At 44.4% G+C, this 13,635-nt stretch overlaps 1 protein-coding gene across 1 annotated transcript; it reads left to right on the top strand.

The window, feature by feature from the left end:
* The first annotated feature begins 652 nt into the window (after positions 1-652).
* On the top strand, positions 653-2,287 carry LOC100859956 (myb-related protein MYBAS2). The gene is given in 1 exon segment (XM_044496555.1): positions 653-2,287. A coding segment is annotated over 1 exon segment (975 nt). The 5' UTR covers positions 653-950; the 3' UTR covers positions 1,926-2,287.
* Positions 2,288-13,635: the final 11,348 nt, after the last annotated feature.

Here is a 13,635-nt window from a genome sequence, read left to right as displayed (position 1 = left end):
CTCCAAGTTTGTTACTTTGCGTCTTGTTAAGCTGGAATATTTTTTCTGGGTATTGCTAGGTCTCAGTCGATTGAGATTTAGCCAAGTCTCGGTTAAAGTAACATAACATTCAGGCGAGAAAAATAAAATTGTGCACGGATCTTAATATAAGATCTTACAGATATAGTATCGACCGAGAGTTGGCAAAATCTTAGTCGACCAAGACTTAGCAAGATTGTATTTTTTTTTCTCGCTGGGACGTCACCTTATTGATAGTGAGGTACGCGTGGTGATTTACCAAACAAAACTCTTCAACTATATATAGTGTCCCGCACTGCTGTGAGTGTGTGCGTGCATGTGGTATCAGTGGTGATGGTGTGCATATATGATATGTAGGCGTCTATGCTGTACTCACTCGATGTTTCTTGGAAAAGAGAGAGAAATGGAGGGCCAGCTAGCCAGCACGGATGGACGAAACTAATATATGATCGGTGATGCGGTACTTGGTAAAAAGAGGCAATCATCAGCAAGGACGACATATGCGACCCCTTGAAAAAAATATGGATGGATGGATGGATCCGTCCTGGTGGATGGTGCGGTTGATAGATAGATATATTAGTGATAGATGTGCATTGACATCAGCCTCCACTCCACTTGCCGGCCGGCAGCTTATCGCTATCTTCCTCCTCTATCGATCCCTGATCGAAAGGAAATCAAAAGCAAGCAAAGAGCATGTAGATCCATGACGTGTGCCCATGGATGCGACCTCACCTGCCCCCTCCCGCCTATAAACCTGCCGTCGACCACACCACCTCCCAAGTGGACTCCTTCATTCCATTCCGTTCCATTTCCATACGTTTCTTCCTCAAGTCAAGTGGCTCTCGATCCCACCACCAACATCTTCTGTCCGTAGACCGTAGCTTCCTGGTGCCTGCAGGTGGTAGCTATCTTCCGTGTTCACATCTCCATCGATGAAGACGAAGCAGGCTTCCAAGGCCAAGGCGGCGCCGTCGCCGGGGAAGGAGGAGGAAGCAGTTGCACCGGGGGGTTTCCGGAAGGGACCATGGACGGAGCAGGAGGACATGAAGCTGGCGTGGTTCGTGCGGCTCTTCGGCGAGCGCCGCTGGGATTTCTTAGCTAAGGTGTCAGGTTTGCAAGGTGGCGGGTGACCCATGCCGTGCCATGCGATGCCATGCGTGCGCCTCCACGCATGCATGCATGCAGGCATGCATGGGACCAAAATATGATGTAGCCATGGTCCTTTGTGTGCTAACGCTCTCGCTCTCCGCCGTCCGGCACCTCCCGCTCTTGTGTCTGCCTTGCCTACAGGTCTCAACCGGACGGGGAAGAGCTGCCGGCTCCGGTGGGTCAACTACCTGCACCCGGACCTCAAGCGCGGCCGGATGAGCCCCGAAGAGGAGCGCCTCGTCGTCGACCTCCACGCCCGCTGGGGCAACCGCTGGTCCCGCATCGCCAAGGCCATGCCGGGCCGCACCGACAACGAGATCAAGAACTACTGGCGCACCCACACCCGCAAGCTCCACAAGGACACGCGCGCCGCCTCTGCTGCTTCGGCCTCCACGACCACGACCACGTCCACGTCCATGTCGGCGGCGTCTCCGGCCACCACGTCCAGCTCCTCCTCCTCCTCAACGAACGACAACGATAACCACTCGCATCACGGCCACGGCGACCAAGAGACGGCGGCCAGCCAGGAACAAGCAGATCACCAGCTGCTCTACACCTCCGGCATCGGCATGGACAGCCACCTCCTTTGGAACGACGCCCTCATGGACTCCTACGCATGGGGAGCGGCCGCGCCGTCTATGATAGTGCCGCCGCCTTCATCGCCGGTGTGGGACTACTGCTGCTCGGATTCGCTCTGGGGAATAGGTGACGACGAGGTCGAGTACAAGAAGATGCTCGCCGTCGCCGGTGCCCCATGATATTTTATCATACATCATCGATCTTTCCTTAGTCAATTATAGATGCCAACTAGCTGAAGATGCTTACGTGCATGCGTCCAAGTCATATCCTAGCTGAGACGAGACTTAATATGTACCAGTGATCCATCAGTGCATGCCTGCCTTGGGATTTATGCTTTTGTACATGTAATCTAGCTCCATGTGTATGTATGATAGAGTAATAAGTACACATATGCATGTAGTTATTTGTATTAGTATAATTTTTAATATCTCCTTAATGTTTTAGCAATGTATAATAGGCTACTAGTTGTACTACACATATACTAGTCCTTGAGAATTCAGATGGACTTTGTAAAGAAATAAAGATTTGACCACCATGAGTATATCTCCTCAATCTATTTAATCTGGATGTATTTGTACAATATACACACACAATATGTTCATTCATTCAGGATGTTGATGCCGAAGTAGGCCCTTCTTTAATTCCAGATATCGAAACTAAAGGCTGGCGTAATTTGCATAAATGGAATTAGCATATTCCATCAAGTACTTCATAATTAAAGAGAATCCGCGTAAGAAATGTATTCCGAGATCGATCAATCAATCAATCTATTCTGATACCCAGAATCTAATAATTGCTTCAAGAACTCGCTAGAACCTCTACTATACCTTTCTATTTCAGCCTCCAATTCCTATACCTGGAGAGGTTCACAAGGGCACGTAACTCATGAAGATGCTGACCTGAAGATGATCATCTGATCGTTCCTGTCCCTGTCCTACTTTCTCTAGCCATCTTGCATCTAGAAGAAATATTTCCTATGCATCCTTTTCATGCCCCAATCTCAATCAATTAATTCCAAATGGATCCTGTGCATGATCTCAAACAGCAGCACTGCTATGATCGATGATCTGCAGTACTCCTCGCTGAGATAGTGACAGGGATCGCCAGTGGGTGATCAGTGGTTGCAAGTTGCAACTAAAGTTGTGAGGCATAAATTGAATAAAATTAAGGAGAGGTCCAGGTGGTTGTGATAAGGGAGCATAGAGTTAAAAATTGTGGTGACAAAAAGCTAGGTGGTGTGTGTGATAAGGAGCCAGCAGCAGCATCAACTTGTTTGCTATCTTTCTTGCAATACTTCTAGTATTATCTTGGTCATTGCTAATTTACTCCATCTGGCTAGCTAGTGCTTCATCAAAAACAAACTTTAGTTTCTTTCTTGCTCTTAGTGGTGCACCCTCTTGCTTGCTAGCTTGTACATGTGGTACTAATGCTAACCTCATCTTCCCACTTTTTTCTGCACTTAATTATATTGCTCCTCCAGGATGGATGTAGATAATATATATTCAAATGATCTAGATACCTCTTTACCTAGCTCAATGTCATTCAAGGGCACTATCATGGAACATGCATCCATGGTTGCCACGCTTAGCATGCAAAAGCCTCAAACAACGAGATTAAGCAAGATATGCTCTGATTCAGAAGGATACTACACCACACGCCTAACTAATCTATTGAAGGATGCCTCCACTCCGTGCACATATGAGAGGAAGCACGAAGGAGATCGATGTACACTTTGGACTTAATTACCAGGCCTAATTTCGGTACACATCACACCTAATTTTGATATACCCATAAGCAATCACACCTACTTTTGGTAATATCCATGACGAATGCAGAGTGTGTCGTTTTGTCTCATGGGCTCGTAGAGTATTAAAAAGTTATAAAGTCCATAGCTCTTCTTTTGGAAAATTTAGGATTCAAAGAATGCAGCAGTCTTTCACAATGAGTCTCTATTATATTGTAACCACTAGAAACATTATTTCAGAATTTACATTCTAGACTTTTCAGTTCAGGGAACCGATTCAGAAGGTCGCCTATACGTCTTGGCAGCAATACCTCTCATCGGGCTCTGGCATACCCATGTAACCCTTGCTGTTAAGTTGTGATCCAAATTCATATAAAGTATAAAGGTCAACTTCTGATGAGCGGAGCGGATCCTTTGTAAGCGACCGCACACGATAAGTTGATCGAGTTGTAATCCCTGGCATTTGTAACCTCTCCCGATATAGTGAAGTTTCACTGGTTGATGCCTGTGTTTTTTTTTTCCTTAGGATTGGAGGGGTTTTACACATTAAAATCTTGTGTCCCCTGTGTTTGATTTTGCTCTTCGTCATTCATACTGCATGTCGTATTTCTAACACTAGCCAAAGTGTTAGTACTTAGAGTAACAAATTCAGGTAGGGAAACAATTTATATCTATTACCTCTGTTCCATAAAAAAATGTATTTATGCGTTTTTCTCAAGTCAAATTTGTTTAATCATGATCAAGTCTACAGAAAAGTACATTGACATCTTGAACACCAAATTAGTCTCATGAGATTCCTTATGAAATATATTTCCGTACTATGTGTATTTGGTGTACGTTCTAGATCTTAGCACATTTTTATATAGAGTTGGTCAAACTTAAGCAAGTTTTACTTTGGATAAACGTAGAAGTTCAATTATTTTGGAACGGAGGGAGTAGAAATTTGAAAAAGTGTTGAAACTTCAATTATTATGCATGCAGATGTTTTCTATATATTGTTGAAATTTTATTAAAAATATGTTAATTTGTAAGGAACAAAAAATGAAAATTTTGTTGGCCCATAGTAGCAAATCGTAAATCCATTTTATGCACATATTTTTCTTATTTACGTAACCTAAAAAGGGAAAGATGTATTAAGAAATTTTTATATACATAGCTCACATCTATATAAACATGTAAACTAATTTTCAAAATATGAGTTTTAAATATTCCTAAAGGTTCCATGGATTTTGATGGCTAACTCAACTTTATAGATATATTTGCTTTGTTTTGACGAAAAAGTGCTACTAGATTTCAATCAGAAGCTAATATTGCACATTATTCATTTACATGTCGCGCGTCGTGATGCTCTTCGATAGTGGAGCGACAAATATAACCCATGAGGAAATCATGTTGTTTTTTGTCTGAGACATGGTCTCATGACTCATGACAAGTGATCTAACATTGGTTGGAGTTAACACCGAGTTTTGTACCAAACATTGTTTCATGATTTCCTGAGGTAAAAACTGGCAATTTGACATTTACTAACCGGCTGTGATAGCGACAGGGTAAGCGCAATTTCCATTCTAAAGGTGTTCCTCTAGGCCAATGATCCAGCCTTTATTGGTTGAATCTAACAACATTTCTATGGCAACAAACCTAGCTAGTGTGTTTTGTCGGGCCTTGGGCTTTGTTTCCTGCATATCTATTGTGTGCGACTTTGCTGCCTTCTTTTTGCGTGCAACCTAGATGGCTAAGGGAATAAGTTGATCCACGCAAACATATCTAGGTTAGGCGGAGTGAAGTGCGTATAAAAACACCATTGGCTTGAGGCAAAATCTATGTGTGTGAGCTCACCACTTTCTTGAAGGCATTGCTTTAGAAGATGGAGTTTACAACTTGCTTTCGGGGTGTACAGATTTCGATATGGATTTTGTATACGGTCCAGGGCCGGTCCTGAGGGGGGGGGGGGGGGGGGGGACGGCTGCCCCGGGCCCCCCAAATCCAGCCCCCCCCCCCCCCCCCCCCCCCCCCGCCCTCCAAGCAGGACGGAGGTTAGATCATCAGGCATGCAGTGCCGCCGCAACCCAAGACAGCAGGTAAGGAAGACGACGACCACACGATAGCACCATTCTGTTTTTTTTGGCAATGCCGTTCGGTTTCTGTTCAACAGTTTTCTCCTATATTTTATGAAACTTAACTCAAGTCATTATCCGTGTTATCTCTAGGAATTAGAAGATGGTTCAAATGCTTCATCCAAGAACAATTTTGTTTATCAAGGAGGACATGTATAAAGAGATACTGGATATGTTGATGATTGCCCAGGGATGCTGCCTTATGTGGTTATTGTAGTCCTGGAAGTAGCATGTGAATCTTTTAAAGATCTATATATTGGGGAAGACGGTGTGAGGTTTGTAAATATCCCAAGAGAGGTTAAATGGTTTGGTAACTTTATGTATTTAGAAAATAAATGTGAATGAGATTGATATTGATATTGATACCTCCATTTATGAATTTGTGTCTAGGAACGTTAAAAGAAAAAATTAAGGTAAAGTATAAATTATTTAATTTTGGATGGATTTTAAGGGTTGACTGATAAGGTTTCGCATATACATGTAGGAAAATTATTTTGATGTTCATATCGAAGCCCCCCCCCCCCTCGCCCGGGCCCCGTAAATCTCAGGACAAGCCCTGACGGCTATGTTTCATGCGCATTGACATAAGTGTTTACCGTATAGGAGGAGGATGACTTGGTGTAGTCACCGGTGGCTAGGAGCTTGAAGTAGCACCACTAGTTGTTTTTTAGAAAAAAAGGAGGACCCCCGGCCTCTGCATCTGAGCGATGCATACGGCCACTTTATTAATTATTCTCACGAGACCTTACAAAGTCATACAACAGTAAGACTAAAGCCACCGTCTAAGCAACAATTGTCGCTACTCCTATCCAATTGATGAAGGGGCGCTGATAGTCTGGGCCTAATACCAAACAGATATCGCAGCCAAACCTAAACATATAAGACCTGAGGTCCCAACCAGGACGCCTGCCGGGTATGGGGCACCTACCAGTCCGATGCACTCCTCAACCAGACCGCCTGCCGGGTATGAGGCTGCCACAGCCACCTGCCACCAATCCATCTTCAGTGATGTACTGCTGCACCACCTTGCCCGCCTCTCTGCCATCGACGCCACCATGACGCCTGATAACATCACCCTCCTGCGCGAGTCCCTCGCCACACATCGGGCGTCGAGTCTCCACTGCGCCACGCCGCCGAGAAACGCCACCATTAATGTGCAGGATGAATCACCGCTCCACCAATTATTCCGTCCACTGGTCCCTCGAGCCCGTGAACACCTCCAAGAATGACGCCACAAGAGGAAAACGACACAATAATGCCGCCGTCATCTGATCTACTGATTTAGGGTTTCCCCTGGAGGTAGCAGATAGTGGCCTGGAACTTCTCAACAGCGATGCCTTCAACAAGGGAACGACACCGAATAGTGCCGCCATCACCGGCCTCGGCAGCAGCCGCGAGAAGGTCTTCACCCAGATCTGTTCCAATGGCCTCCATCAAGCGTCTTGTGCACGGATCGTCCACCACCGTGGCCGCCGCATCGACCGTCGCGAGTCCACAACCGCCGACACATCCTCCGCCGTCCGGGGCCGCCGCCCCGGGATCCAGCCCTCGCTGGCCGCCGGAACGAAGCCACCGAGCCCCATCGAGGGCGACCAACGGGGACGGAGAAGCTAGATCCGGCCAAGCCCGGCCAGGATGCGGCCTCTCCCCACGTTGAAGCCGACGTTGCGGCCGCAGGGCCAGATCCGAGCCGGATTCGCGCCTGCGCCGCCGCCCCTGCGCCAGCCCCGATCCGTTGCCACGCCATGGTCTTGCACCGTGCAGCCACCACGGCCTGGACGCCCGCCCGCACCGCACGGCCGAGAGCCCCGCCGGCGCCACGCCCCGCACCAGCGTCACGCCCCCGCCGCACCGCCGCATCTGGCGCTGCCGCCACCCAAGGGGAAGAGAACCCCGCCGCCGTCGACGCCCACGGGCTTCGCCCGGCGGCGCCCTCCGGCGGCGGCAAAGGAAGGGAGGTTGGAGGAGGCGGCCGCGGAGTTGAGGCTAGGGTTCGCCCGACGCCGCTCGCGAGAACGACGCGTGACGCCGTATCGTATCATCGATGCAGGGCTGGCCCTTTAAAATGGGAGAGATTTTCACTTCCCAGCCTCTGCACCAACCAAAGATACATACGGCCATTTTAGTATGAGTACCAAGTAGCACCACTAGTGGGTGTAGCTTGATTATAGAGCGCCACATATTTTTTTCGTAAATATGTTAGAAACATAATATACTTCGTATATAATACAGTTACTTTTTAAGTCTAATGGCCATATATTGATTAGCAAAAACTCTTATAAATACATCATTACATAAAATTGAAAAATACATCTAAACCGTTGTGGATACCCAAGTACTTTTTTTTATCTCGCATCCACCATCAGCACGCCATGAGCAAAGCCCGCCACTTCCTTTGGGCCTCCGTCTCAACGGAACAACCTTGTTAAAATCTAGGAGATTGTATAAGCAACGGCCGGAGAAGTCGTCGATTAGTCCAGAAGATGTAGGCTGCCACGATCTACCTAGCAAATCGTCCTCCTAGAGAAGAAAATGCTAATGAGAGCCTGTAGAACACCCCAATTCATGCCAGGCTGAGTCAGGGAACAGAGTTCTCACACCCCTAATGTCGCCGAGGCTGGTCAGTCTTCCTCCATTTGAAATAGAGTTGAAGAACCAAGATGTACAAACATGTTGTCCACTCTATGGGACAGTGTGCCCGAGCAAATCTGCAGGAAAAAGAAGAAGCTAAACCCAAGGGACTAGATTTGGAACACACCATCTTACACACCTCTCCCGGCGATATAGAAAAGCATTACGAAAACGAGAGAGGCGGGGATATCTTATATCTTATTCCACGTTATGGTGACACCATCATCTCGACACCAACGAATACAGGCAAACTGTAAAAAGAATTACTAACTCGACCACCATCGGACCGAAGCCCTAGGAATTACATTTTGTGTATATCATCAAGATATATATAACGGGAGAATATTATTTTTATCTTTTCTCACGAAAGTCGAAAACATACCTGGAACAATCCAAACATATCCTAGGCAACACGGTGTGTTCTATAGACAGATAAGGCAGGTACTAGGAACACATGGATAAACTTGTAATACTCAGATTAAGCATAGGCACGGACCAGGAAATTAACATGAATGCCAGGACAAGAAGAGTTACAACAAAATGAAGCTTGGACAGACGCACGCAAGAACGCAAGATATGAATTAGATCTGCACTTGCTTACTCAAAGCCTTAGGACGTCATGATCATTAACTAGTATTACTCGCTAACTAACTGGATTAGTCATAGCTCACCTGACGCCCGGGGTTGGTGCACATATGTGCACGCCGATCATGTACGTCACAGGTCCCTCCAAATTGCAGATCGAGACAACAAAATACACTGAGAAAAACACCCAAGCTATGAACGATTAAAATATTTAATTTATGGCCGCCCAAACCACAAGCTATGACGATCATAGACAGAGATGGGCCTGCCGAATCGATGATGGATGGATATGGATGCGCTTATCTGATTTTTCTAATCTCCCGTCCGGGATTTCATCAGGATCACGTACGTACATATCCCCATAGCGACCGCTACTAGTTAACTAAAGGCATCCAAGATTATCTCCTGCTTATCCTCTCGCTCTTTTTCCACAACACTAGCTGAGCTATGCACTTTACGAGCCATCTAGATAGGTAAGCTAATGCTATTGGTAATTATTACTTCGGAAAGTGATTGAGAGATCAATCATGTAGAGTAGAGGTCGAACACCTTTAGTCTGTCGCAACTCGCAAGAGAACATACTAGTTCGGATAAGTATATACATCATATTTCTGAATTCATCACATATTATCATATGAAAGCTGATAGTATATGCCTTCTCTTATATCGGTTTGTGATTGCTTACCGAACTGACCGCCTGATGCGTGCTAGTATGTACTTGGCATGCCCTTCTTTTTAGAAAATAAAGGATTTCATTACCGCAGACTATTTTCATCGAAAATGCACACAACCACCACAACCAACAATTAATATACTGCGTTCTTAAGAAAGTATTAGCCCAATATACCCAAATTTTATTGTTTATGTTAATCCTGAATCACAAGGTCTCTAGCTCACACAAAGCTCCCAACAATCCAAAAAGTCAGAGAATGGCCTATATGTCGGATTATAATATGTTACTAACTACGCGATCTGTGGCTGAGCTTGATTTTTTTTTGTCACGGGGCAAAAGATAATATATAAGTATTGGGGGGAGGGGGGGGGGGGGGGGGGTGGCATGTTCCCTCCCTAAAACAATTCTTCCACTCCTCTAAAATATCCTTTTCTTGGTGGTTGTGTCTCTGCCATCTGCCTTTTAGACCATTCGATGCATCTTACACATGCGAGGTAAGCCATGCCATTTTTGTAAAAGACCCTACAATTGTGCCCAAATTTACAGAAAAGTACCCCGTACAAGGATTATGTCATGCTTAAGTATGGGAAGCCTGGTGCAATGTACCGTACAGTAAAAGTCAAAAATGTGTAATGTATTGAATGAAGAGTCACTGTAAGATGGTAATGACGCAGAAATATTCCCCGAGAGATACATATGCCCTGCAAAGAAAAACAAGTGTAGAGAGACAGTGCATGCACTAGCATCAGTGGACGACATACAAAACCTCTTACATGCAACGCACTAGCAATCTTTCCTTTTTTTTCTTTTTCCTTTTTTTTGCAAATGACTAGCAATCTTTCCTCGTCATACTTTTATCTGAGAAACTGTTCTTCTACACTAATTACCCAGCATGTATACATACATTTTTTTAGAGGAAGTGTATAAGCCTGTTTTATTCTGATACCAAATTCATATGTATTTATGTCAGATTTATATTACTAGCAAATATGCCCATGCGTTGCAACAGGAGAAAAACAATCAGATTATGAAGATGTTGTGGAGATAAAAAAAGTTTGAATCAAATGCAAGGATGAGGTAAGGATTTTCAAATGTCATTTCACAAACTATGTCTGAGTGATGGCATGATGAGAATGGACTTTTAAAAAGTCATTTCAAAGATTGAAAATGTGATGGTTTCATCACGACCTTGATTTCCTAAGGTGCCACAACGAAATATTTTTTAGTTGAGCACAACTACATTGATAGACCCCTGACTGAGCTAGAACGCGGAAGCCCCTTTTTACCCGATGCGCGAAGGACTAAATAAAATCATAAAACGACCTAAACAAACCCCCCCTAATAAAACCTCTACATAAGCGATGGTTCGTTTTGTTTGTTATTTACAATTCTGTTTTAATTTTTGTGAACATTTTATTAAATTCCATGGACATTGTTTTCAAATTCCTGCATATGTTTTAAATATACAATCATATTTTAAAAATCATGAAAAAACATATTTCGTGATTCTTTTAATAATATGTGAACAGCTTTTCGAAATCATGAATATTTTATGATTTCCCGAATGTTTTTTGAATTCACAAACATTTTATGATTTCTCGATATATTTTTTCAGTACTCGCAACTTTTTGAAAATTGTTTTTTTTTTGAAATCCCGGATTAATTTAAAGAAGGAAAATAGAAAGGAAAATGAGAAAGGAAGAGGCAAATAAGAAAACAGGGGGTGTCACGATCCCGGATTAATTTAAAGAAGGAAAAATAGAAACAAAAATGAGAAAGGAAAAGGCAAATAAGAAAACAGGGGATGTCACGACCGGCATATGTGCCGGCCCATTACGGCGGGATCGAACCCTGGTCCACCTGTGCAGAAGGCCATGGCCTTAGCCATTGCGCTGGTTCTATGTATGTGATATATGAGTGTATCGGGTTATAAGAATCAAATCCGGCGGCGATTTTGAAAAAATTCAAATCGTTTTCTTTACTTACGGGTGGCATAATGGATAATTTATGACAACTTTTGGGGCAAGTTCGATGACGTACATGCATTTCCAGGCCGAGCATACAATTGCCCTATCACGGCATCAAATTGGAGAGCTCCCTATTTGACGTTGTAGGCGCCAGTTCTTTTTCTACAAATGGGAGCCTACATGCATGTTAATTGGGCTCGGCCTATTTGCTATTTTTTGTTCTATTTAAAACATTCAGAAAATTATGCAGGGTCGGGACTTCGAATCTGCGATCAGCTCCTTCGAAGCAAACGACCGTAACCACTAGGCCATCAGAGGACTGGTGCCTTCTATTCTTTATTCTTTATTTTATATCTCTCTTCAATCGCGGGAATCCTCTGGTTTTGGGAAGCAAACCGGCTTTTTACCGGTTCACTGGTCATTCCCGAGGCAGTTTTATTTGAGTTTTCTTTTTTCTTTTTTCTCTGCCTTTTTCCTTTCTAAAAATTTCATGTTATTTAAAAAAATAAACTTTTTTGCAAAACTGATAAAAGTTTTTCAAATTTGATGATTTGTTTTCAAATTTAGTGAATTCTTTATCAAATTTGATGAACTTTTTTCTAATTCGGATGATTTTTTGAAAATTGATGATCTTATTTCAAATTCGATGATTTTTTTCAAATTTGATGAAATTTTCTTAAATTTGAGGAACTTTGCTAAAAAAATGTGGATGGTTGATGGTTCATCAGGAAAAAAAATCGTGGTATTAAAAGGGCCACGCTAGGCATCTGCTGAATGGCTAGAAGCCAGCTAGATGCATGGAGCCCACCATGATTTCCTTTCTTTTTGTTTTAGTTTTCCCAACTATGAACATGACTCACACTATGGATGATTCACACACTCAGTCTTTTGTGGTTGCCCCATCTTGTCATGAGTGGCAATGAGGCCGTGCGTCGAAGATTGTAATATAAACACTCAACCAACATTTATAGAAAAATATGATGTTTTTTTAGAAGCCATGCAACACTAATCACAAAATATTGATGCATTCCTCTAAAAAGGAATATTGCTACATTTTTTCATGCACCAGTCACCGAAGAAGAAGCTCGTTAGATCGGTGGTTTGGCTTCACAACAAGGTGTTGGAACTTTGTAATAACAAGAATAGATGGTGGCCGACTTTGTACGCACGTCCCTCTTGCAACAGTGTTGCTTGGTTGGCCATGCAGGATCACCTGTTCCGCTTGCAACATTGTGTGACCGTCTTGCCATCCTGTCACAACACCAGTGGCTAACCTTGCTGCGTAACACTTGTAGCATTGTCCATCTCGCTTGTAGTGTTGCATGACTATCCTTGCAATGATGCCCATTTCACATGCAACATATGCAGCTAGGCTTGAAGCGTCGTCTGTCTCAATTGTAGTGTAGCTTGACCGACATTGCAAGATCTCCCGCCCCAGTTGCAGTGTTGTGTGATCGGCCTTGCAATGAGCCTTGTCCTTGCAGCTGATGACTACCCTTGCAGTGTAGCTCTTGCAACATCACGTGACCATCCTTGCAGCATGTCATGTCCCACTCACAACGCTGACAACTAGCCTTGTAGTGTGGCGCTTGCAGCATTGTGTGACTGGCCTTGCAGTGCCACGCGTCTTGTTTGCAACATCGATGGCCTATCCTTCCCGTGTAGCGCGCAACATTGTGTTACCAGCCTTGCAGCCTTACATGGCTTGTTCGCATCATCTATGACTAGCCTTGCCGCGTAGCACTTGCAACATTGCATGACTGGCCTTGTAGCATCACGCGTCTCGTTTGAAGCATTGCATGGGTGCCCTTGTAGTGTCTTGTGGTTTTGTAGCACGACACTTTGACTTTGCAGCGAAAAATCATCAATGGACAGGGTATTGTTGGGAGGGGGGGCGTGCAAAGTGTTGTAACGTTGAGCGTCCGGCACCGACCATCCTCACAGTGTCGTGTCGGCTTTGCAACACCACTGAGTTTACAACACGACGGCCATGACTTTAAAGAATATAAAAATAGCGGACCAGGCAAGACTATGCGGTAAGTACATGCTGAGCACCGTGGAGGAAGAGCATGCACATCAAGTTAACAAGTGGCCTAGGTACCACAAGGTTGTTTTGCACCTTCATTTGCGAGTTAACAAACTGGTCACATCCAGCTATTCACTAGGGTGTGGAAA

Source organism: Triticum aestivum, chromosome 3B, assembly GCF_018294505.1.
Source record: "Triticum aestivum cultivar Chinese Spring chromosome 3B, IWGSC CS RefSeq v2.1, whole genome shotgun sequence".
Lineage (NCBI taxonomy): Eukaryota > Viridiplantae > Streptophyta > Magnoliopsida > Poales > Poaceae > Triticum > Triticum aestivum.
This window is presented reverse-complemented; position numbering and strand designations above follow the sequence as displayed.